General features: G+C 36.8%; 2 protein-coding genes and 1 long non-coding RNA gene across 5 annotated transcripts; 2 read left to right on the top strand and 1 right to left on the bottom strand.

The window, feature by feature from the left end:
* Positions 1–4,353: 4,353 nt before the first annotated feature.
* On the top strand, positions 4,354–6,405 carry LOC149501828 (uncharacterized). Its single transcript, XR_016324018.1, has 3 exons — positions 4,354–4,467; positions 5,654–5,909; positions 6,005–6,405. It is a non-coding gene; the product is annotated as an uncharacterized LOC149501828 (long non-coding RNA).
* A 505-nt stretch (positions 6,406–6,910) lies between these two features.
* Positions 6,911–16,780, top strand: LOC114246071 (juvenile hormone esterase). 3 transcript variants are annotated; one of them, XM_089731994.1, is made up of 4 exons: positions 6,911–7,039; positions 13,091–13,221; positions 13,420–14,714; positions 16,469–16,780. In XM_089731994.1, the coding sequence occupies exons 2-4, from the start codon at positions 13,102–13,104 to the stop codon at positions 16,620–16,622; spliced, it is 1,569 nt and encodes a 522-aa protein (XP_089588120.1). In that variant the 5' UTR covers positions 6,911–7,039; positions 13,091–13,101; the 3' UTR covers positions 16,623–16,780. The 3 variants fall into 3 exon arrangements, with proteins under 3 accessions (XP_089588120.1, XP_089588118.1, XP_089588117.1); XM_089731992.1 differs by having other exon boundaries at positions 6,924–7,023; XM_089731991.1 differs by lacking the exon at positions 6,911–7,039 and adding an exon at positions 7,146–7,273.
* A 3,569-nt stretch (positions 16,781–20,349) lies between these two features.
* U2af38 (U2 small nuclear riboprotein auxiliary factor 38) lies at positions 20,350–26,592 on the bottom strand. The gene is made up of 5 exons (XM_028178483.2): positions 26,266–26,592; positions 25,883–26,037; positions 25,198–25,355; positions 23,379–23,578; positions 20,350–22,182 (listed from the first exon to the last, which is right to left on the bottom strand). Exons 1-5 carry the CDS (start codon positions 26,307–26,309, stop codon positions 22,056–22,058), a joined length of 684 nt encoding a protein of 227 aa, XP_028034284.1. The 5' UTR covers positions 26,310–26,592; the 3' UTR covers positions 20,350–22,055.
* Between the last annotated feature and the right edge of the window lie 220 nt (positions 26,593–26,812).

Raw genomic sequence — 26,812 nt, 5'->3', positions numbered from 1 at the left:
CTCGACCACGGGTTGCGTGAGCGACTGACGCAGGGCATGGAAGGGCCCCCAGTCCAGCCTGCGTGCGATCGCCGGGATCCACTCCGGTCTCCGACTCCGGCACGACGACCGCACGACAGGATTTTACACCGGTTGGCGGGACAGCTTCCCAGGGCGGAGTTTAGTAGTGACACCCGGGTTCAGGTCCCCAACTGACCGGCGGGCGGCGGCGTACACCGTTTCACTGGGTCTCCCTATACCCCCGTCAAACAATCACGTCCCGCGAGCTCACACGCACGTCAAGGTTGTTTTGTATTGAATGAATTATTCAGCGCTAACACGTTTCGCTGCCTATTTATTACTTTTATATTTATACCACTCTTGAACATAAAATCTGGTTACTTTAATAAATATAATATTGTTATTATTAATAACAAAAACAATAAATGGACAGTAATGCAAAAATCCTCCTGCTAGATGGAGCGACGACCTGCGCAAGGCAGCTGGCAGTAACTGGATGCGTAGAACCGAAGATCGGGTTCAGTGGCGAGCTTTGGGGGAGGCCTATGTCCAGCAGTGGACTGCCGCAGGCTGATGATGATGATGATGATGATGAATGCAAAAATGTCTTTTTTATGTGTTTAGATTTTTTACTATTACATACGAGTATTATAGAAATCTCTCTACTTTTTCATACCATTAATTCACTTGATAAAGTTAGTAGTTTAGTTGGTTTCCATGTTTTATGGCCCCGAATGTATTAGATATCTTTCAGCCCACAGACGTTGATTTAAGGCAAGGCTTTATATATAACTAGCGACCCGCCCTCGCTTCGCTTCGGAAACATTAAAACACACATGAAACCAAAAAAATAAATAAATAAAAATTAAAAAAAAGTAGCCTATGTTCATCAGGGACAATGTCGGCTTCTAATGGAAAAAGAATTTTTCAAATCGGTCCAGTAGTTTCGGAGCCTATTCGAAACAAACAAACAAACAAATCTTTCCTCTTTATAATATTAGTATATATAATAGCATTTAAATTTGTTAAATCAGGATAGATGCTAGTAAGTGAGTATACTTCAGACGGACCCCTATCCCTAACGATAGGGCTCTTTAACACGTACGGTCTCGTAAACCAATGGCGCTATGACGAACCCTACCATCCAACCATCTATCCTGCGGTGTGGAAAGAAGCGGACGTTATCAGCATACATGAGCCCGATAAACTTAAAAATCACCCCGCTAGCTATCGCCCGATTAGCTTCCGCAAGTAAACTGTACGTCCTTCTGCTCTACAAACGCCTCAAAGATTTAAATATGTCTTTCATATACTTATAGATTAAAACACTTAATTAATTAATAAGCATTATTTAATCTGAGCGCGCACTTAACCGAACACTTAGGAAAAAGACAAGAAGGACGTTGAGTAAAGAGCGAGATAGCTACATATTAGAATGACAGGTGTCGAATGCGTTTAGAAATTGGTTTGATATCTCACGGAGTCCAAGATCATTTTTAAAGTTTGGATTGCGCTCTAAACAATCGTACGTACAAGAGATGCAAAAACACAACATTTCGAATGATTGACACATAGTTCGCCTAACAGTAGTTATTCCATATTACCTCGTTTTTAACTCGCTTTTATTATCTTGGTATGTATGTAACGGAATATATGAACGACTTTATCACAGACTTCAAGTCATCTGATTACAATGATTTTTATAAATTCGCCCTAATATTCTGACCTGTATCAACAGGACAAAAAAAGATGAAATTATTTCTTAATTCGATTTATGAATTTTGTTTAAAGTTTCTTATCTTATGCCTATTCTCTAAATTATTTTGTCGGTGCTGTCTTCCGGAATATCAGTCATAGAATTATAAAGGCTTAATGTTTTCAACCATCAAAGTGTCGTTTATCTTTATAAGCATCTTTAAGGCATACACTTTCTTGAACAAAGGTAGGAGAGGAACTTGTGTTTGAGCACACTTTCCTCTGTAAGTATTTGAGAGTAAAATGTTGGTAGGTACCTACGAACCTGTGGATAAAGTATGTAAGATTTTTTCCCTCGGCGATTTTCACCGATCATAAATGTCGCATGACATATTTGATTCATTTTGATGGTGGTTGTGATAATGTTAATTATTATATAATTAAAATATTCGTTCAATTCAGTTTAATGTGGCAAAAGACTGTCAGTGTCACTAAAATTTGAAACCGCATTTTATAATTTACATTTTTTAAGTGAGAATATCAGTGTTTTCCAAACTACCGGTATTGAGAATTAATCTATTATATAATATATAAAAATGAATTGCTGTTCGTTAGTCTCGCTAAAACTCGAGAACGGCTGGACCGATTTGGCTAATTTTGGTCTTGAATTATTTGTCGAAGTCCAGGGAAGGTTTAAAAAGTAGATAAATATAAAAATGCTCGGAATTAAATAAAAATAATAATTTTGTTTTCCCTTTGATGTGTCCCCCGTCGGACGGATTCCTTTTCTTTGTTTTAAGTTTATTTTACACAAAAACTTAGGTCTTTTATTTATCGACTGAGGCACTACGAAGTCTGCCGGGTCAGCTAGCGTTAAATAAATTAAATATTATACGTTGATTTTTCTTATAATTGATTAAACTACAACAGAATAATAGCAGCCTTCACACTACCATGAAACATTAAACTCGACAATTCCCGCCTACGCGTTGGAGCGGCATGGAATTGTGTGGTGTGGAGTGGAGACATTAATCATCACCAATATAAGCTAATCTCAGCACGGATACTACTACCACAGGTTAAAGCACCGTAAGTAAGCTACTCGCTCGGTGAATCTAATATGACCCCTCGAGATCACTAGAATTGGTAAGGCGAAAAATGATACTACTACATATGTTACCTACCCCGCAAGATAAATGTGGTATCTAATAGAATAGTAAATCTGAATGGCAGTATGAATAATTTCATAAAATGTTCAAATTCCAATGTGAAACATGATCGGATCGTCAGTCTCCTATGCCAGAACGCGCGTTCGCTGCCGGATTTCCCCTTCACTTTAGAAACTGATAACAACAACATTCCTTAACATTTCATATTACTTTTGGTTTTCTTCTCGACGTACAGTTTTGTTTTCATTTGATTGTGTAATAGATTTAACCTCTTCAAGGACATTGACAGAAAAACTGCACTAAGTGTAGTTAGAGTACCCATCTATTTACACCGTGACCGGACGAGCATCTTACCTATAAGGCGATGAACGCTTGAAAATCGTTTGAAATTAACTCGACTACAATTTTTAACACGATTTTATTACCTTGATCTATATCGTATCTTTAACGTAATATTCACGAACTTCATCCGATTAACTAGAATATATGCATACGTATGACGGATCAATGACACTACAATAATTTTACTAGTTTGACCTAATATTCTGGACTATATTTTGATTTTTTTTTTAACTTATTATTTAAGCATATTTTTTGTTTGTTTTATAACTAGATAAATTTACGTATCTACATTTCCGCCAGTTAAAAAACCGCAGTTGTTTTCGCATAAAATACGTAATGGTTTTAAGCTATTGATGAGCCATAACTACCGCGTGACGCTATCTTATCATTTATCATGTTATTCTATGGCTATCTCAGACGAAGATCGAAGAGTTTGACCGAGAGTTCGAGCACTTTAATCTTCTTTACGCTGTTTATCAAACTAAGCTGAGTGACAGAAGATCAAAATGACCAAAAAGATAAATAAAACACCAAACCGCTACAACGCACATTCAATTAGATTAAGCTTATAAATTGAAATGCTCGATCGTCTAAAATGTAACTACGTTAATAATTATTAACACAATTGGTGAACCGCGATTATAATATCGTTTATCGTATGACTGGTAGGCCACGGATTTAATTGCATTTCGGAGTTGAAATGTGCACCAGAATTGTAACAACTTACTAAATTTGTTACATACAGATTTTAATGAGACTTGAGGCTAGTTTTTTTTTTGTTTTGTCTCGGGCTCATGCCTATAATAATAACTATTTAGTAGGTATTAGCTGATCCGGCAGACTTCTTAGTGCCTCAATCGATAAACAAAAGACCTAAACTTTTGTATAAAATAAACTTAAAACAACCAAAAGGAATCCGTCCGACGGGGAACAGATCAAAGGAAAAACAAAATTGTTATTTTTATTCATATTCCGAGCATTTTCATATTTATCTAGCTTTTAAACCTTTTCTGGACCTCCACAAATAAAAATTAACCGAATCGGTCCAGCCGTTCTCGAGTGTTAGTGAGACTAACGAACAGCGTATATAAGATCTGTGTATAGGTATCTTTTTTTTACAGATGAAAAACTTCACCAATAACTGTTGCCGCTCACAGCTGGCGCCCGAACCCGCACCGAGCCGGAGCCCAGTCCAGAGACCAGAGTCCAAAGACCATTGAGGGTCGACGCAGAACATATTACATCCATCCCGCTGTCGTGCGTAACTGTGGGAAAATGAATTAAATACAAAATAGTGAAGTAAGTGGTATGCCGTCAAAGAGCTGGATTTGGGCCTCGCATATGACAATCTATAAAAGCACATTGTAAACGAAAACAGCGATTCTAATAATTAGTCGAAAGACAGGCGGAGTGATGCTAAAAAACCGTTGTGTTCGACTCTCCCCCTGATTTATATGGTAAAAAGCATATCCTAACATTCAAATCGATGTGTGAAACCAAGATTATCGACATTTCCAACACCCCTATTTCTGTCAGGAGTCAAATGGAAATTGGTGTTTGTGAACTAGATATACTTATTTGTTATTAGTATAGTTGTCCAGAATAGTTCCGGGCCGTTAGGTCTGATGGTTACAGAAGCTGATAAACGTCAATACTTGAATGACCTACCTTAAGACATGAGATTGAAGCTCGATTGTATTGTTCATAACGGCTATATTTAATCATTTAAACCAAAATGGTTATTAGTATGTATCCGTGCATACCTACGCGTGCCCTGCCACAAACTAGTTGATAACGTGATGCTTTAAATTCAACATTCAACATTTAAGTCGTTAGTGAAGACGGCTTAGCAAATTTTCATTTAAAATAATTGGTACCTGCAACCTGGATTTCTACTATTTCTCGATTTAAGTTTACAATACCGTTTGAAGCCGTCTTGGCCTAAGGGATAAAACATCCGGTGCATTCTTTCCTAGCAATGCGACTGTGCCGGTCGGTGTTAGAATCCCGCAGGCAGGTGTGAATTTTTCTGATAAAACACGTACTTAACAAATGTCCACCAATGAATTCCACAGTGCAGAAATAACATCGCGTCATAAAAATCAGACCTGCAAAAATTATAATTCGCGTAACTGCTGGTGCTAGGGTATCTTGTGAGTCCGCACGGGTAGGTACCACCACCCTGACTATTTCTGCCGTGAAGCAGTAATGCGTTTCCGTTTGAAGAGTGAGGCCACCGTTGTACTGTAAAAACTGAGATTTAGAACTCAAGTTTCAAGGTGGGTGGCGGCATTTACGTTGTTCATGTCTGTCGGCTCCGGTGACCACTTAACAGGTAGGTAGGTAGGCCGTATTTTTTATTGTTTAGATGGGTCGAAACACAAATACAACGGCTGACTTATCTTTTAAAACCTATCCCATTCGACCACATGAAATTCTACCCACAGCACCTGTCTTTTCATGGGCGTCATTTGCTAACGTAGAAAACAATCGGTGAATGCCTTGATAACTGTCATCTGGATTACATTGCTTCTTGGCCACAATGACGAAGAGATTTGAAGGGAATTGCGCTATAACCAGTATGGCCTATACCAAAATATATCGACGCATCCCCTTCAGGGTAGATAATAATCCTAATCTCATCAACATCGGTAATGATGCCGGAAATGTCAAACGCTCGAGGGCTAATGAAGTGACGCATGGGTAAGCAATCACACTAGTGTCGGGACTACACAATCAGAATTCTAGGTTGATTATATCCTATGAATTGTATATTAAACTAGTTATTCTCCTTAAAGGCATTTTGGCTGTGTGATTTCGATCCATAATAGCATCATCATATCTTCTCTAGGGAGTGGTAAACCGACAAAGGGATTGACCAGAGAATGGTCGTTGTCTACAGGCATACTGTGATCGTCAACCGGCATTTTGTAGTGGTAAAACGTATTGTGAGCCCACTGATAGTTATCACCATCCTGCCTCAAGGTTCAAGGCAGTGAGTAATCGGATCTACTCGAAGCGAAACAGCGAATGGATCACCTGAAGCGAAGCGGAAGAAGTGAATTACGAATTGTAAAGTGTTTGTTAAATGCTCTAAGTTTTTTTTATTGCCCCTGTAAGCAGACGAGCAGACGGCCCACCTGATGGTGAGTGGTTACTGTCGCCCATGGACTTCAGCAATGCCAAGGGGAAGAGCTAAGCCGCTGCTGAATTATAGTAATATATAAGTATCGAATATAGTTTTAATTTGAGCTTCGCTGAAAGTTTTATTTATCCCGAACCCCACCGCGTAACAATACTATTAATCGGACAAACATATTTTATCAAATAAGGTCTTCTGTCTTAATATTAGTATCATATTTTATGTATTCAGTATTTTTATTTTTATTACAATAGCTTTGTATTAAATGCTTCGCCATAATTTAATTTATTTTTGCTTTCTTTACTTTTCGTAATAGTATCATTACCTATCACTCAGTGTCCCTTTACCTCTTATTTTTATGAAAATTTACATTTCAACTTCGCTTTTAATATTGCCAGTTACTAAAATCAAATTTAATAAAGTCCAAATAAAGCCTGTCGAATACACGTCAGAGAGGCGTGCGGCGTCGTAACAGTCGAGCAGGTACAATGTTTTACGATCTTAGTGATAAAATTATCTACTAGTATATCTAACAATATACATGTTTTGATAAAATATAAAGCAGCTGGTTTTTGTTTTCATTCTACTAGAAACCTTTTAGTGAGATATTGTGTATCCGTCAAAAAAAAACTAAACAAAACATGTGAGAAGACTCTTGAATAAATTTGTGATTATGTATGTAGCGCATGGGGTAACTGCATTATGTGTTTTTTGCATATTTTTTTCTATAATATCATTCATCTGTAATATAATTTAGCACGGGTTGTATGTAGCAGATTAATGACTAAGAATAAAATATTTTTTAAGTTTAATTATTAGATTTTTTATCCATCTTAGTTGCATCATCTACTTTCTAGTTTATTGTAATATATTCAAAAAGTAAATAGTAAACATGTACTTTTAATGAAAAAAATATTTGTGCGAGGTAAGTTCTTAAATATTATTGATAAGATAAGTGAATTTTAGCTACGTTCTATAGCTGAATAGTATGTGTGTTAGACACACACTTTCGCCAGATTTCACTTTGTGCCAACAGTAACAGGTTTTATGGCAATCGGTTAAACAAACTAATAGATCCAATAACCCTTGCAAGATCCAATAACCCTTGCATTAGGCGCCTTTAGCTCTAACACTCGGAGCAGGCTTAGGGACTCCAGCGACCGTGCTCGTCGAATTCGGCAAAGAGTTCGACGTGCAACCTAAATTAAACATCAGCCCGCTGAGTTTCCCGCCGGATCTTCTCAGCGGGTCGCGATTCCGATCCGGTAGTAGATTCATTCACAAAGCAGCTGCTCACGAGTTGTTAGGTACCTCCTTTGGAGGCGATCGGATAGCTGTTGACAAATCCCACCCGTCCTGGCTGAACCCTTGCTCGCCCACTTATCCTTGTGAAACTGGAAAGGCCTCCAAGCCACCAGTAATTTCTCAATCATAAAATAAATAAAAACTAGCTAACTTATAAACGTTTCTTTTTTCTATACTTCTATACTAATATTATAAAGAGGAAAGATTTGTTTGTTTGTTTGTATTGAATAGGCTCCGAAACTATTGAACCGATTAGAACATTTTTTTCACTGTTTGGAAGCTACACTATTCCCGAGTGAGATAGGCTATAATCTTTTATTTAAAATATTATGGATCCTTACTGAAACTCCAATAATGTAACCCATGGTGTAAAAAAATTACCTAAAATGTTCTTTACATCGCGTGTCCTGCGAAAACTATTGATGATAAAATAAAATAATGTACTACGACTTTGTGGAACACATTATTACTTACAGTGTCGCGACAGCATATGTCTGACTATTATAGTTATGCCGCAATAAGTGTTCTTTTATTTAAAATACAACAACGTCAAATATTGTTAAAATTTTTGTTAAAGACCCGAGCGGAGCCGGAGTGGGCCGCTTGTATATTATAGTGTAAATAATATATAGTAAATTCTCAGCATATTATGTATTGTCCAGAAACATAAAACCATCCAACCAACCATCCCATCGATTAAGTGCATATTTCATTTTACATGCACAGAAAGGTAGTAATTAGCCGGAGACATCTGTGGTTGGTGCTAGTTGATAGGCGTAAACTTTACGACCGGCCTTAAAACGATAACACAGGTTCTAATCTCTGCGCAAACTTTACAGAGTACTTCCTGAGATAAGTATTTAATTCGTTGTTTCAATTGTTCTGTTACAGTATTAGCTGGTACACTTGGCCACTGACATGTCAAAGGTACGAAACGGCAGAGGTTAATTAGCTTGAATTTGTAATTTTTAACAAAAAATTCGAACAGTGTTTTCAAGAAAACTTAAATTTATACTCCACTAGCCGTACTCGCCCGCTTCGCTGGGCATTTAAAATTAACATTATTATTTACTGTCATTATTATTAGGGAGTCCAACCTATCCATTAAGTACATGTATTTTCTAGATGGATACCAAGTTTCAAGTCAATCGGATGCATGGTTCAGTAGTTATAACGGAAAATCCGTAAAAACCACTGTAGATTTATATATAAGTATAGATTTAGTGTCCAGTTTATGAGTAGAATCTTTAATGTGAATGCACATGTTAAGATTTGACAAAATCCAAATACAAGGAATACAAGTTAGTTCCACGCGAGACCATTGAAATAAATAATAGCGCAACTTTAAAATAGTTGGACTTTAAGTAATACCTAGAGATTCGCTTATCATGAAAATGAAACCCTAATTCAGACCAATGACCAGATCTGTAAGATAAAAGAAAACTTTTTTTGAATACTGGCGTATATCCTTAGAAAAATAGGTACCTAGCCACGAGATATGAGCATTGGCACAGCATCGCTTGATTACACTACGCGTCTCGCCCTTAATAGGTGCGGTGACCACTTATTAACAGACTGGACTGAATGGACTGTGAGCTTGTTCTTCTAGCGATAGGAGTAAAACAATCGTATTCATAATTCTATTTACTAACAATTTAAGTAAAAATGTTATATGGCTAATAAATTGAGGTGAAGTAGAAAGGTCAAGGGACCATTACATGCGTTATCCTTGTACTTATACAAATATTATAACAATAAAACAGAACCTAATATAAAACTGAGGCTGGTCATTGGTCTTTTCGATTATCCGACCGAAAGAAGTAAACCTTTGAAAGCGTCTTTGAAGGTCCGGTGGGTAACCCATATTACGCGTTCCATAAGAGCCAGCGCTTCAGTCCCCGGTGTACTATTGACAAGAACAAGTCTCTCAATCACGTGCTGTGCAATGCACATGTTCAACTAACTCCGAACTACTTCTTACTAAAAAAAACTTCTTACTAAACAGTCACTATATTTTATTTTTATTACCCTTGTAAGCAGACGAGCATACGGCCCAGCTAATGGTGAATAGTTACTGTCATTCTTGGACATCAGCAATTCCAGAGCCACAGCCAAGTCGCGGTCTACCGTTGAGTACTCACTATAAAGCTCGATTGAAAAAAAATGTATTAGCACTCAGGAAACACCGAAGTGGGGAGTTCATTCCAAAACCTGATGGTGCGTTGCAGAAAAGATCTCTGGAAAACCACTGTGAATGAACGCAGTGGTTCTAGGTGGTATGGATAAACTGAAACGATACGGCCGGTCAACACCACGCAATCGAACGTTTGCGCAGTGCAAACACCGAATAAAATCCCTCACCAGTCCTCCAATACTTGCAATGGCGTTAAAGAAAGCTGATAACTATTTTTTTAACTACCTCTTCTAGTAACCTTGATAGGTGAGCTCACGAAGCTCTAATAACCCACTGAGTTTCTCGTCGGATCTTCTCAGTGGGTCGCGATTCCGATCCGGTGGTAGATTCTGTGAAGCACTGCTCTTGCTAGGGCTAGTGTTAGCAAATCCGATCCTGCGGACAGAATGGAAAGCAGTCGACGTCGCCCCAAATACGTCATGTCGGATCCTTCCGATCCACTAACGGTGCTTTTAGGTATCTCAAGCACCGGTCATCGTTCTCGTCGAACCCGTCGCTTACGACGAAGGGCTCGACGAGTAAATTAACCCTCAGACACAGCCCACGAGTTTCTCGCCGGATCTTCAGTGGGTCGCGTTTCCGATCCGGTGGTAGATTCTGCGAAGCACGGCTATTGCTAGGATTCGTGTTAGCAACGTCGTCAGGTTTGAGCCCCGAGAGCTCACCTACTAGTCACGCTGAAATAGCCTCTCAAGGCTATCATCTTAGGTAGAAAAAAAAAACGAGGACGGTGACCGGTGCTTATGGTACCTAGGTGGTTCTAGGTGGTATGGATAAACTGAAACGATACGACCGGTCAACATCGCGCAATCGATCCTCTGCGCAGTGAACACATCGAATAAAATCCCTCACCAGTCCTCCAATACGTGCAAGGGCGTTAAAGAAACCTGACAACTATTCTTTTAACTACCTCTTCTAGTGAAGTGAGCTCACGGAGCTCTAGCCCACTGAATTTCTCGCTGGATCTTCTCAGTGGGTCGCGATTCCGATCCGATGATAGATTCTGTGAAGCACTGCTCTTGCTAGTAAGTGTTGGCAAATTCTCTCAGGTTGAGCCCGTAAGCTCACCTACTCGTCTGGGCATAGCTGGAATAAGGTAGGCAAAAAACCAGAGCTCTAACCTGGGACGATGCTAACACTAGCCCTAGCAAGAGCAGCGCTTCTCAGATGAGAACAACGATTCACTGAAAGGCTTTATATACGAATTGCGCTAACAAAATTATGACTAAACATAATCTTCAGCTGTGAAGGCCGGGACAAGAAATGCAGTAAAAAAGTACTTAACGCAAAATTGTAAACAGCTTGTATTACAAATTAAAGTTAACCTAAGGATTTTAAATATGCTTGAAGGTCAGTGTAGTAATTAGAACTAAAACGCGAGAAGTAGACGTGTGTGTAATATTGTGTAAAACTATAAAAAATAAAGAAACTTATCAGACATTGTCCGAGACTAGGTAAAATTTGTAACGTTATCTATATATAAATTATCGTGACCTTCGTTTTGTATCAACATGACTAAATTGATCGCTTGACTTTTAAATGTGAGTTAAGTTCATTGCATTTCAAATGCAAAGTACCTTAATAGTTTTGTAATAATTATATATTTTTACTTTTTTTTATTGCTTAAATGAGTGGATGAGCTCACAGCCCACCTGGTGTTAAGTGGTCACTGGAGCCCATAGACATCTACAACGTAAACGTCACCCACCTTGAGATATAAGTTCTAAGGTCTCAGTATAGTTACAACGGCTGCCCTACCCTTCAAGCCGAAACGCATTACTGCTTCACGGCAGAAATAGGCGGGGTGGTGGTACCTACCCGTGCGGAGTCATAAGAGGTATCCTTATCCTTTAGGCCACGACGACTTCACTTTATAAGAATTTAAATATTTCTATATTATACTTACGTTTCATTCAATCACTTATTATGTTGTAGAAAAACACTTCAATGTTAGTTATTTTTGCATGCTTGTGTGGCAATATACTACATAATTTATTAATTCTGGAACTAAACGCAGCTATGATTAAGAACAAATGAATAAATTATTTAAAATGAAATAGGAAAATGTAAGCTGCGTTGAAGGTTTAATCTGGTGTTTATAATGTCCACTTTATAATCGGCAACATTTCGAATACATTAAATTTTTGTTTCGGCACTACTGAGGTGTTATTTGTAGATATTTAAGACAATTTGAGTAGCTGGCTTGCAGCAAACGTTTCCATCTAAGCATAGAAATAAAAAGCAATGTTCATTTGCATTTTTCCTTGTTTGTCCTCTGCTTTGCGAGGATTCTCGGTTGGATTTAAAAGAAAGGGTTTGACATAGTACCATCAACTGATGACGCGCGAGTAGGTACTTTGAAGATATCGATGTTTTTCTTACGATTAGCGTTGATCTTATCGGAGTGAGGATCTCGCTAGTTTCTTTATATTATACATAAACATTATTATAATACTAAACTAGATAAAAAACGTCTATCACCCTACATTTATAAAATTTGGTAGCCAATACTTTTAAGAGTGAGACTTTGTTCAGGTGTACATTTTTATTAACGTATTAATGATGTAATAAATAAATATTTACTAACAATCACGCCACGTTAACTGGTCCCGTGATAAGTTCATAAAGAACTTGTGTTACAGGTACCAGATAACGGATATAAATGTAAGATTTTTATTATACACATACATATATTTAATATACATCCATAACCCTGGAAAAGACATTTATATTTATCATACAAATATCTTCCCTTGGCGGGATTCGAACCCGCGACCCCCTTGTGTAGTGACCATGTCACTTACCACTACACCAGACGACCGTTGTAGTAGGTACCTTAACGTCACATTGTTTTATAATTTACTAGCTACTTCGGTTCCGGTCCAAAGAGTAATACAAAAGCTATTGAGTAAATCTTATACCTCAAGGTGTAAAATAGCGCTCACGGTACATTAACAAAAAAAAATCATATTTGAAACGTTTATCCGTTGTTCTTAAAATCTAACAAAACTGTCTCAGAACACATTAGCCAACTTGATCTGAGACCTTGATCAACATTACGTTACAACGAACAAGTATCTTCTGCTAAATTTGGCAGATATTAACAACATGTCATTTACAATTTCACAATGTCAAGACCAAGAAACTACCGTTTGGCAAGTAACCAATTGATCAAAATCCAGTACACCGTTTGTAAAGCGAATCGATAAATATGAAACATATAACTATTATTAATAATTTCAGTTGTTAACAAAATGTCTTTGACTCACGTCGAACAAGGAACACTGGAAGGCGTTGTTTGTGATAATGGAAAATACGTGGCGTTTAAAGGAATACCATATGCTAAACCACCACTCGGAAAATTAAGATTCAAAGTAAGTACCTACCAAATTAAGACATACCGATAGACTCGGTTACTTAAGCATGTTTATATTCCACATGAAAGTTGTTCATTAGTATTCAGTAGCAAACCGATTGCGGTCATAGATGCTTTTTATGTTTTTGTACATTTACTGAATAAAATGTTACAATGGCTACGATGTGATAACATTTCATTTATTTTGTTTTAATAGGCTCCTGAACCACCTGAGCCCTGGGACGGTATCAGAAATGCTAACGAACACGGCCCGATATGTCCACAATACAACGAAAGAATGAACAGAATCGAAGATGGCAGTGAAGATTGTCTCTATCTCAACGTGTATTCTAAAAATCTGAAACCGACCACAGCTCTTCCAGTTATGGTTTGGATACATGGTGGAGGTTTCTATACGGGATCGGGAAACTCTGAATTTTATGGGCCAGATTTTTTCATGGAACATGAGGTAATACTCGTGACACTTAACTACAGACTAGAAGTTCTAGGGTTCTTGTGTCTAGACAATGAAGAAGTTCCAGGAAACGCTGGGCTCAAAGATCAAGTGGCAGCTTTGAAGTGGATTAAACAAAATATCGCTGCATTCGGGGGAGACAAAAACAATATTACACTTTTTGGGTGCAGTGCAGGGTCGGCCTCAACATCTCTGCATTTAGTATCTGATATGAGTAAAGGACTATTCGAAAAAGCCATTTGTCAAAGTGGTGTTTGTTTAAATGAATGGGCATACAATTTATATGCACGCGAAAGAGCCTTCCAGTTGGGTAAACTGTTGGGGAAAGAAACCGAAGACGAAATTGAATTACTAGAATTTTTAAGAAGCATTCCTGCTTCTTCGCTTGTCAACAACGAACTGCCATATCTTCAAATAAATAACATAGATTTAGTAGACAATATAAAGTTCGGACCGGTAATAGAAAAACCAAATCTCAATGTTGAAAAGTTTCTCAACGAATCACCGGTTAACTTGGTTAAAAAAGGACATTTGGCAAATATACCCCTAATTTTGGGATACACCTCAGGGGAAGGAATAGAAATTGTCAGAAACCTTCCCCGTATTGTCAATTACTATTCAATGGTCGGAAGCGTCGTGCCACGGGAATTAAAATTGAAATTGCAGTTGGAAGATATAAAGGAATTGGATGTAAAAATAAGAAAACACTACTGTGGAGGCAAAGAAATTACTCAAGACATGTATCAAGAATTGGTGGATTTAGAAACAGATCGCCTTTTCGTGTATAACATCATTAGGTATGCGAGGTATCACAACCAACATAATTCAAAACCCGTGTTCTTATACAAGTTCACTGCCGAAACCGAACGAAATTATACTAAAAGGAATTACAACATGAATACAGTAAAAGGAGTCTGCCATTCTGATGATTTAATGTATTTTTTCAATGTCACTTGTCTCGACATACCTCTCACACAAGAATCTAAAGACATAATCGACAAATTGGTACGCTTGTGGGTCAATTTTGCAAAAACGGGGTAAGCCTTTCTATTACCTAGTCAGGTCATAAATTCTGTCACATGTTTAATGTAAAATAATTGAAACAAGTTTATTCAGTATGTAACCATTCATATACCAAAATGAACTTAACAAAACATAGATTCTTATGACACTAAAGTTTATTCAAAATGACCTCCGTGATTTTGAATACAGGCCTTCAATCTGCGCGGCCTGTCGTCTATCGCAGCACGAACGAGGTCCATGTCAATATCGGCGGCTGCCTTAATCAAGGATGTCTTGAGCGACTCCAAATTAGGATTAGGCTTTGAACACGCCCTTTCCTCCAAGTGTTGCCATATCTTGTAATCTAACGGATTCAAATCTGGACTGGAGGAGGGCCAGTCTTCGTGCCGGATGAAGTCGATTTCACGCGCCGCCAGCCAGTCTTGTGTGCTCTTCGCTCTATGAGCTGGCGCCGAATCTTGTTGGAATACCCAGTGCCTGTTATTGAACATGGTATGAGAAACAGATTCTACAAGGTTCGTCAGGACTGTATTTTGATACACAACTGCATTCGTTTTTACACCTTTCTCACAAAAATGTACCTCTGTTAAGCCCCAATAAGAAACTCCCAACCATACCACGAGCGAGGATGGAAAATGACCTCGTTGGACACGCGGAATACGGTTGCTCGCTTCTTCACTACTGTGTGCGTACACCTTATCATTTTGTTTGTTGTAGCTCTCTTCTACGGTAAAAATTTTTTCATCCGAAAAAAGAATTTCCCGATATTTTATTCCCGCGTACCGCATCAACAAAGCGTGGCATCTCTTCAGTCTCAGGTCCATTAGACGAGCATTCAAACGATGTCCTGTTTTTTTTCGATATGCCCGAAGCCCTAAGTCTTCATTTAATACCCTTTTCACCGTGGTTCTGCTTAACCCCATCTGAAGGGCCAACAGTTTCTGCTTACGTTTGGGATTTCTTTGAATTCGCGCCTTCACAGCTTTTATCACTACTGGAGTCCTAATAGACCGAGGGCGACCACTTTTTGACCTGTCATCTACACTAGAGTCTTCATTGTATCGTTTGATGGTACGATAAACGAATCTTTTGGTTATATTCAAATTTTTCAGTATGTTAAAAATTTGAATTGGCGCGTAACCGCAACGATGCAACGCAATAACTGCAACACGGTCTTCTTTAAGCGTCCACTCCATATTTAAAGATGAGTAAAATTCTAAAAGTATACATTTTTATTTTCATGAACAATTCGAAATTCGAATTCAATAAACTTTTTTGTGGCCAGCATTCTAAAAGAAAAGTTTTTACTGTGTGACAATACTTATGACCTGACTAGTTATAATATAATAATATATTCTATATAATATAACCTTTATATTTTTATTTTATTCGCCTAGTGGTCAAATCTCTACCATAATCATTTACTCTCCGAGTTTCGGGTTCATTTATTACAGAATTGTTTATTATCGACTTTTTCTTAGGCCCGAAAAAAAACTATTTCCAAATTTATTAAAAACGAATGTTCGTACCTATCGCTACTAAACAAATAAAATTGGTTGAAATACGGAGCATAAAATTGTTTTATCTTTGTTTAATCAGTATTTATGTTTACACAAGAACATCTATTATTTACGGATCACAATTTCCACTCATTACGTAATAAAATAACACAAGCATACAATTTAAAAAGCTTTTAAAGGAACACTTCGGTGGATAAAGAGCGGTCTTTGTTTCGTTCATAACGTTAATTACTTTTTCAATATTTCAGTTGCCCTGTATCTGAGAGAGAAAGTGAACAATGGGGACCGTTCACGAATTCCGAAAAGAACACTTATATTATTGGGAATGATTTTAAATCCGTTCAAGATGAAGATGATGAAAGCATTCGGTTTTGGGATGAAATTTACAACGAAAATATTTGAAATCGATTTTTTTTTGTTTTAATATGTAGAAATTCCTCAATAATTAAATATTATAATTGCACGCGATAGTTGGGTGACGCGATAATCGGGTTCCAAGATTTTTTTCAGGTCTGTGTTACTACATAATTAAAAAGAAATAAAAATTCAAATACATATTCAATGCTTAATTATTTATTATGTAACCATACACAACGTATTCTTAAAAAATAATTTCTTTACTCTAATGGAGGTACTTACTCGCGCAAAAATTACGTTCTTCAGTATTTCAACTCTGAATTAAATAATACAAATCCACGTGCAATCCACTCGTATGATTGCAAGCACAGAACATTTTGCTGATTGTTCACCATCGATTGCAGTTTTGTGCCATTCGACAAAATAGCTCTGACGACATTTACCTGAACAAGAACTGAAAAGTTACGTCAGTAATAATTCAAGATTTACGCATCTCGTAAACAAGATAGTGTTTTTAATTACAGTTTAATATCAGAATCATTTTTTATATTTTACAAAATTACCAACGTTGCGAGTAACGTAGCAATTGCTGTAGTCACAAACAACTCCTCAATAACTCAATTTGCGTAATTACTGGTGGTAGGACCTCTTGTGAGTCCGCGCGGGTGGGTACCACCACCCTGCCTATTTCTGCCGTGAAGCAGTAATGCGTTTCGGTTTGAAGGGTGGGGCAGCCGTTGTAACTATACTTGAGACCTTAGAACTTGTATCTCAAGGTGGGTGGCGCATTTACGTTGTAGATGTCTATGGGCTCCAGTAACCACTTAACACCAGGTGGGCTGTGAGCTCGTCCACCCATCTAAGCAATAAAAAAAAAAAAAAAAAAAAAACTCAGTTTAGTTAAACCTTAAGTCAAATCACATTAACTACCACAAAATACAGATAAATAGACCAGGTCTGCCCATACCAATGATTTTGACCATCCAAAATATAGTGCGACATGGACCAACCGCACATGTTATTCAAATGCCACATTCTCCAAAAAACTTTCAGGTAAACTCTTATAACGTTAGAATAAAAACTGAACCTCACAAGAAATGTATTTTATGAATCTTATTTTAATTTTCTCTTTATTGTGACGCGATTCAAGAACTTCAGTTTTAATTTTACTAATTATGAGTTTACTAGTTTTACTAATTTAGATAGCTGTTAAAATTATTAAAATAATCTCAGCTAAACGAGGTTTCCGTATTAGATTCTAAATTACTTTTCAGTGCAGGGATAATGTAAAATTTTAAACCAGGCATCTAATTACTACGATTATAATATTTTAAACACTAATTTGTTTTCATTAAAAAATCACATTTTAATTAGAAATTTGATTCTTAAAACACCGAAGGGATGCCCTTCTGCTGACGTCAGAAAAGATTAAATAAATATATGATTTTCCAATATATTTTTTTGTAATTAACTAGCGACCCGCCCTCGCTTCGCTTCGGAAACTGTAATTTATTATTGATTTCTCCACTATTTAATGGATTTTATTTTACATATAAACCTTCCTCTTCAATCACTCTATCTAATAAAAAACCGCATCAAAATCCGTTGCGTCGTTTTAAAGATTTAAGCATACATAGGGACAGACAGATATAGGGACAGAGAAAGCGACCTTATTTTATACTATGTAGTGATGATAAGTCTTAAATCACACTAACTATAGATATCTCGATAAACAGGGTGAGTAGATTGATCCCGATGGCGAAACGGCAATGAGTTGCTATTATAAAGACGGAAAGTTTAGTGAGCAACGTAAAAACGTTGGCAAAAAATCAAAAACATACGTGCAGTACATATAAGGTAAAAGTGAATCCGATAGAAGTATTTCTGTCACCTTCTCTCTCAAGCTAAATCCTATAGATGTTTATCTCTTTTAACTTTGGCTTTTAGACTGTCATATCGGGTCTCAATAACGATACTCAAAAAGTTTGCCCTTCAATATTATTACTATAACGCGGCAGTTTTGACTTAAATGAGAACTGCCGCGTCACCCATCCTGTATACAAGCTCTTGACAACATACGGACCGCCAGTAAACCGAGCAAAGACGTCAAAGCAGTACCGTGTGTTTCCGCTCTGTTTCCCGACCAGATTCCTCGGACGCATTATTTTTAAATCAATATGGCTTTCTTTTGCTAGACTAGCATTCCATTGCAGTTTCATCTTCGGGAAACATTACCTTACTCTATATAGACGAAATATTTTGAAATTACTCCGAGCGCGCAGTTCATTTTTTTACCAAATCTACGGTATTCGTCGATAGATGGCGCTGCAGACATTTGATTAACACGAAAAGTATTTAAGAACTGTAATCTATCTCAAAACATTTGTATTTAATACCTATAGCAAAAGGTAGCGAGGATATGTGTATTATTACAACGATGGCGGCAATCAAATTTTATTTATTTATCCCTATCGTATCGTTACAATTATTTACATTTATTTCATTGTCTTATTCAAATCAGTTTTAACTCTCAAAACAAAATTATGGTATGGCCACTACCCACTACACTATTCACCGAATCAAACTATGAGAATGTAACTATGGTTTAACACGTTGACTTCCGTGTAGGTCATCGGTGCCCTACGTGGGGCACTAAAGTAATTATGTCGATTTCTGTCTTCGATCTTCTTACTAAGGCGCTGGAATATCTAGTAGACTCTAGGAAAAACAAATCCGAAGATACTAAGATACATACATTAGAAACAAAAAAGACAAAGCTAGGCAATTCCGGTGCTCACTAACAGTAATCGACCTAATTACTTCAGTGCGCCACTTAAGGCACCAGTGACCTACATGGAAGTCAAAGGGTTAATTATTGTTTACGTTAAATGATAGACATAATAAAATAAATTAGACATATCGCACCTTTAGAATAAAAGGGGCTTAACTAAAAATTTTAAGAAAATGAGTTTTTTTACTTTGAACGATTTATAAGCATGTATTCTATCAGATTATAAAATATATACTTATTATTATAATTAAAAATAAAATTTTAATTTTAGCTCGAAAAGACGAAGTACACTTTCCGTCTCTTTTAAAACAAGCGCATTCATTAATCTTTAAGGTGTGCGCTTTAAAGATAAAAGTATTGAAATCAAAACTGAAAAATTATAGTTTTTTTTTCTACCTATGCTGATAGACTTGAGAGGCTATTTCAGCTTCTCCTTGACGTATAGGTGAGCTTTAGGGGCTCAAACCGGGAGTGTTGCTAACACTGGCCCTAGCAAGAGCAGTGCTTTGCAGAATCTACCACCGGATCGGAAACGCGACCCACTAAGAAGATCAGGCGAGAAAATCAGCTAATTCTTCAATTACATTTTTAGCGTTTACCAAAAAACAAGAATTATGAATCAAGCCATTTCAATTCTAAAGGTGCAATATATGCACACAGCATATCACATACACCATTATTAAGAAGCATTTGGATGGCCCTATTTAACAGTCTTTTGATGTAAGTTGTCAGAATGCCATCAATTTAAATTCAAATTTAATTGTATTCAAAACGTAGTAAGTACAAAACTGTATTGAGATTTGAGGCACCACAAATTTCGCATCGTCGTATTGACTTAAGACGCAGCTCACGCCGACTCCCGTTTCAAAGCCAACAATGGACGGTTCACCCGATTTTGTGATTACATTAACGACAATTTACTCATACTGTACTTATGCGAGCGGTTAAACCGATAACTTTTTTAATTGAAACTTCATTATATATTATTCAAATATGTTTTAATGATAAGTGACCGTGATTTCATCCACACCAATTTTATACCTAACAAACACGTTACACCGGCTTCTTTCAATCATCATTGAAAAGTCCTTACAAATTTGCTCAGTCATTACGAAGGTATGCAAACACAGATTATAAAGTTATTCAAAGTTTCCTTATCAATTCATTAATTAAATAATGTGTTCTAGCTTAAATTATAAGGTTATGAATTATTCTGTCACAAATTATTTTCAATATGTATTAATAGAAATGTGAAATGCTTTGAAAATTACATATTTTTTTACTGAAGCCGCATACAAATTATTGTAATTTGTAAAACTAACAATAAATGTTGACACAAAAAGCATGCTCATGTTATCTGTGTTGATTAAGTCCGTACAAAACAAATGTCAACCTCCATGTCAATGACTATCGACTTCTAAATATCAAGCCCACCTGTGATTTATGCACTGAGACCTAAACATTTACTAAAGCAAATTAGCCGTCTATAAGTTAGCATTAGGTTTTGCTCGACGAACCGTGGTTCCCTTGTATTTCTCGACATCATGAAATACTGTTGGTGGTAAGACTAATTGTGAGCTAAGCACAGTTACCACCATCATGCACTCTTTTGTTGCGAAGCAAATCTTTCTATCGGGTTTAAGCCATGGGAAGCCCATTATACAATACAACACAATAGGTGTTAGTCCGTTAAATCTTATGGTACAACAAGTGTTGAACTCAAGTCTCATGGTAAGTGGTGACCTTTATGTTGATAGCTATGCTCATGCAGAGCCCACTTAACGCCAAGTAAATAATGGAATAACGTTATGGACTTGTAACTGATAATCATGACATGGTGGTAGGACGTCATAAGTCCGCACGGGTAGGTACCACCACCCCGCCTATTTCTGCCGTGAAGCAGTAAGGCGTTTCGGTTGAAGGGTGGGGCAGCGGTTGTACTATACTAAGACTTTGGAACTCATATCTCAAGGTAGGTGACGGCATTTACGTTGTAGATGTCTATGGGCTCCGGTAACCTTTTAACATCAGGTAGGCCGTGGACTCGTCCACCCAACTATGCAATAAAAAGTAAATAAAAAAAAAACATGGATGGTCGTTATATAAATATGTGACAGTTATAATGTCATAATTAATGTGACAGTGAAATCACTCTCCACAAAAGAATTCTCTTAAAATATTAAGGAATATTAATACGTATTGTTTATATTTCTTTATGCACATCAACAGATGAGCTCACAGACTGCTTGATATTAATCAATTAACTCAGTACAGATAGAATGACACGATAGTGAAAAGACACCACTTACTTTATATACAAAAAATAATTTTATAACGATGCGAGATGCGTCTTCCTATGTATTACTAAAATGATAATAATGTATTGAGGCACTATGCGGATGTTTACGGAACGGTCGCACTAACAAACGTGCTCACATATCGTGTAAAATTCGCGGACAGATATGCGGAACATTAATTTATATTTTTTCAAATATCAAATATGCAGACAGTACTACACTCAAATTATACAACAGAAGTGTATCGTTACTTGATGATAAACATCAACGTTAGTTCTCCGCATACCGGTTTGAGACTTAACATGGGAATCATATGTAAATGCTGGTACCGAGCTACCGAGCTTGTAGTGGAGGCTGCGGTGAGTGGTGGTGAGTAGTGGTGAGCAGCGGTCAGTAGCGGCCGGAGCGCGAGGTGCGTGGCGGCTCGCGGCGTCGCTCGCGGGAGCGGGAGCGGCGCCGTCTCTCGCGGGAACGGGACCGGGAACGACGACCGCTCTTGCGACGGGAATACAGGTATCTGTTAACATCAAAACGTCTTTATTTATTAGAATTAAGGTTCATTCTTGACGGATTGATATCTTTTTTTTATTTTTTTTTTATTGCTTAGGTGGGTGGACGAGCTCACAATCCACTTGATGTTAAATGGTTACTGGAGCCCATAGACATCTACAACGTAAATGCGCCACCTACCTTGAGATATAAGTTCTAAGGTCTCAAGTATAATTACAACGGCTGCCCCATCCTTCAAACCGAAACGGAACACTGCTTCACGGCAGAAATGGGCAGGGTGGTGGTAGCCGCGCGGACTCACAAGAGGTCCTACCACCAGTGAAAATGGGTATATGGTATCATCTAATCAATTTCTGAGTTTCTGGTGAATTCATGCATTATGTTGTCAATACGCCATAATGAGAATTTAATAAGGACTTATTTTTTTATTGCACTGGTTGGAATGCTCATTAGCAGTTGCCGAAGCCCAGATACAATTTGAATGCCACCACCCATCTTGAGACATCAGATTAAAATCGGTTTTATAATGATTATCGCACCCTTCAACCTACAACATAGGACTTGTGGCAGCAAGACTGTACTTATAGAAACTTAAATAATACTAATATTAAAACAGTTTATGAATTATCCCATAAACACAAATAGTGTGACTAATACTGTAAATGGCTGCACCTTAAAAGTGAATAAAATTTTCTGTACTTGTTCAATTTTTTTTTTCACAAATAGAAGAATCTACATTCAGCTACAAAGTTAGATTTAATTTTGCAATGGGCAGAAATCTCCACCTGGTGTTAAATGGTTCAGCCATGAGTTTAGACTCTCTCAATTATATCACCTGTCTTACCAAAATGCATTTGCAGCTTTGTGGCAGAAATAGGCCAGACAGTAGTCAGTAGTACCTAACCATTTAGATAGTATGTAATGTATAGTTGTTAAATATAATTTCCTAACCTAAACATCAGCCCCTAATCTAAACATCAGCCTTCTGAGTTTCTCGCCGGATCTTCTCAGCGGGTCGCGATTCGGATCCGGTATTAGAGATTCATTCGCGAAAAAGTTATTCTTGAGTCGTTAGGTCTTCTTTAGAGACTCTCGAGTAGCTGTTAGCAAATCCCACCCCTCCTGGCTGAGCATTTGCTCACCCACATTTTGATTGTGACAAATGTGATCATAAACTCTTATAGATAATTATTTACTACTGACCTTCTTAGTTCTCTTGAAATAGGTTTCAGATGCATGAAGTTGCAAAATCCACTTCGGGTGCATTCTCCCATCTCATACTGACGACAGCATGCTTCGCGAAAATCCGTCACCGGCGAGAGTTCTGCATAGACAGGCCGGCCTCCAAACCAGCGGTTATTTAAATCGTTAACTGCTTTCTCAGCATCCTCCTCTCTACGAAACTGAAACGAAATTTTAATAATGTTCTAACTTCTATTGATACAGGAGTCCAATTATCAATAAGTCATATAAATAAACTAAACTTATACACTATTTTCCATAATAGCTACTTAATTAGGCAACTGGTAATAGAGCAAATTGTGGATATTTTTGCCATAGCTTTAAACAGAGACCAAATTTTAAACCTAGAAGTAAAAGATTCATGGATGTCATTGTTGCTTAAATCATAAGACTATTGTCTACTGGTACACTGGTAAATGACAAAATGCCTAATATTGACTTTAGTAACTATACAAGTATTCAAGTTTCACAGGCAAGTACATTTTTTTCTTGTGAAACACATAATTGACAGGTGACTATGAAAGAATAACGTGAGATTAAGACCCCATGTCCCAAAGAGGGTGACAGCATTCATGTGGTGATATCTATGTAATCACTTAATATTTGGTAGCCAGAGCTTATTTGACTACAAATGTAACAAAACAATTTAAGTAAAGAACTGATTTCATAATTTTAAATTTTAACTATGGTATTATGGAAGCCCAAGGTATATGATCTGACGCTGCCATAAAAAAAACCTATTCGTTGGTAGCCTAAGGGACTATTCCAACTACGCCTGGACCTGTAGGTGAGCTCAGTGGGCTCAACCTGAGTGAATTTGCTAACATTGCTAGGGGCAAAAGCAGTGATTTTCATAATCTACAACTAAATCGAAATCGCGACCCACTGAGAAGATCCGCCGAGAAACACAGTGGGCCGTGTCTACGGGTTAGTTCACGCGTCGAACTCTTCGTCGTAATCCACGAGATAGGCGACGACGGTGACCGGTGCTTCAGGAGCCTAAAAGAACCGAAAGTGGATCTGGGGGATCCGACAAGACAAGCTCTGGACAACGGCGACTTTGCGTTGCCCCTTCACCTGGGTCGGATAAGTAGCCAACGGCTGCCAGGATAAGAGGATTATCATGTCTCACCGCTTTTTCAAAGTAGCACTCTGACACTTCCTTGAGATACTTACGTACCGGTACTAGATTTAGAGCGCCGTGAAGATCTACATTCCTCACATATCAGGGTGCTCTGATGGCTAGTGAACATTTAAAATTTAAATGGGCCAAATGAATTTTTTTAATTAATGTTGGTAACCAATTTTTTTTAAGAAACATGACTAAACTATGATATTTTTAAAAATAGATCAATTATGTTACCATTTGAAAGTTAGGGCCTCTTTAAAAAGATAATCTATATGGGTAATAATTATTTCAATGCTATTGAAGCTTAACTTAAGGAATTACTGCAATTGTTACACTTCCATAAGCATTTTAGCACATTTTACTTAACCTTTTAGCACTTTTACCCATTAAAACTACCGTAAACCTTTCTCTTGAACATTGGTAATACCCTTGCCTAATATATCTTAAACAATCAAAAAGAACCTCAATTGGTTTATGCTTACTTAGCTTAGAACTGAAAACACTAAAAGATGAAAATGAATTATGAAATGAGAAAAACTAAAATTTCAACCTTCATTCTTTTCAAGATTAAGTTACAACTACATTTTGCACTTATATTAATTAGTAGTCCTGTAATTTAAAAATATATATATAGAATTTAAAAATACTTACCTTAATATAAACATTTCCAACTAAATGGTCCCCAAGATTGTCACAAACATTCATTTCTTCTATCTCACCATATTTATCTTCGCATTCAACAAATACATCTTCAAAAAAGTTGTCATAGTGTTCCTGCATCTCTTCATCAGACACATTGGCAACAACCACTGTTTTATAAATAAAATAAATTCATTTGAAAATTCTCTTCATTGTTATTTGATATTGTAAATTGAAGTACAAACAATTTAGCTTTAAAAATACTTTATAAATTCAAACAATGAAGTAATGACACTAATTTTCTGTTTAATATTCAATCATAAATAATCAATAAAATTATAATACTATTACAAAAAAATATATTTACAATGTAAAGTGTAAAGAATCCTGCTCTCCAAAACCAAAATAGGTTTTGACTTAATGAATTATGTGAATACATTTAGAAAGCTAAGATTAAATTTATGTCATTTTAATTAATTCATATTTTATGAACACGTAATGTATAAGGCTGGACTGTACATATTCTTTCAGAAACATGTATTTTCCTTGTCCACTGCTTTTAAATTATGTTATGTTCCTACACTACCCCGTTTTTGTCCCCGTTTATGAATTTAAAAAGAATAACATTTAGAATTTTTAGAAAGAATTCAACGCCATATGAACAATAATTAACTTAGTATGAATGAAAAATACTTACAATGACTGCCATCGGCTGATTTCGCAGAATTTTGTGGATTTACATACAAGTTTTGTAGTAATACAGTCTGAGAAAAGGTTGGCTTGTTATGAATGCGTGAACAGCGATCACCGTGTCGGCACGCTCCAATTTTGAAGTAAAATGAACAGTTTACTCTGAAATTTCACAAGCTATTTATGTAGAATAATATCCTAGTCTCTGTTAAAAAAATAATCAGCAATGGTAATAGCTCTAGTAAAAAAAATAAGTGTATAAAGCTCTTATCAAAGCGGGTTCTAATTTTTACTGACACACACGCAAAACATAACCTCTTGATCCAAAATATTTGGCGCTAATTTACTTCAATGTTTAACAATTTAAATATTTTTGCAAATCGAACTTACTTATCCTTTTCTGTACCAAATATAGCAGCCAAGTACTCTGCCATTGTTATATCGTAGAAACGAACACCGGATCAAACCAATATTGTCAGCAGATGTATCACCAATGTAGGTATTTAAACGTATAATTCAGATAACAATGTGAAAATATCATTTAAAATTTCTAATTATAACTAGTATTTAACTATTTAAGACAATCATGTCAAATGCTACTGGTATATCTAAAATACCGAAGAAAAGTCCATGAAATCTCTGAAATTAAAAATTGGCTTTATTTGCAATGTTGCCATAGACTCCATACACTCTCCGGCAGTAAAATTATTACCTACCAACGCTTAGGTACCGTAAAATGGGGCGATTAGGGATTAATAGGTGATTGAGAAAAAAACCAGGAAAATCTTTCGACGCTCAATATTAGTTTTAAATTCGTTGCAAAATCTTCCATTTTTTTGTAGTTTAATAGTAGAATGTTGAAAGTTCACAAAACAACTCTGAATACGCAAGATAATAGCTGCTAACTTATAAAAAATCGCGTTTCGAATAAACTTCC

The sequence above is a fragment of the Bombyx mandarina genome, chromosome 12 (genome assembly GCF_030267445.1).
Source record: "Bombyx mandarina strain Sakado chromosome 12, ASM3026744v2".
Lineage (NCBI taxonomy): Eukaryota > Metazoa > Arthropoda > Insecta > Lepidoptera > Bombycidae > Bombyx > Bombyx mandarina.
The sequence above is the reverse complement of the archived record's forward strand: the minus strand, read 5'-3'. Positions and strand labels throughout refer to the sequence as shown.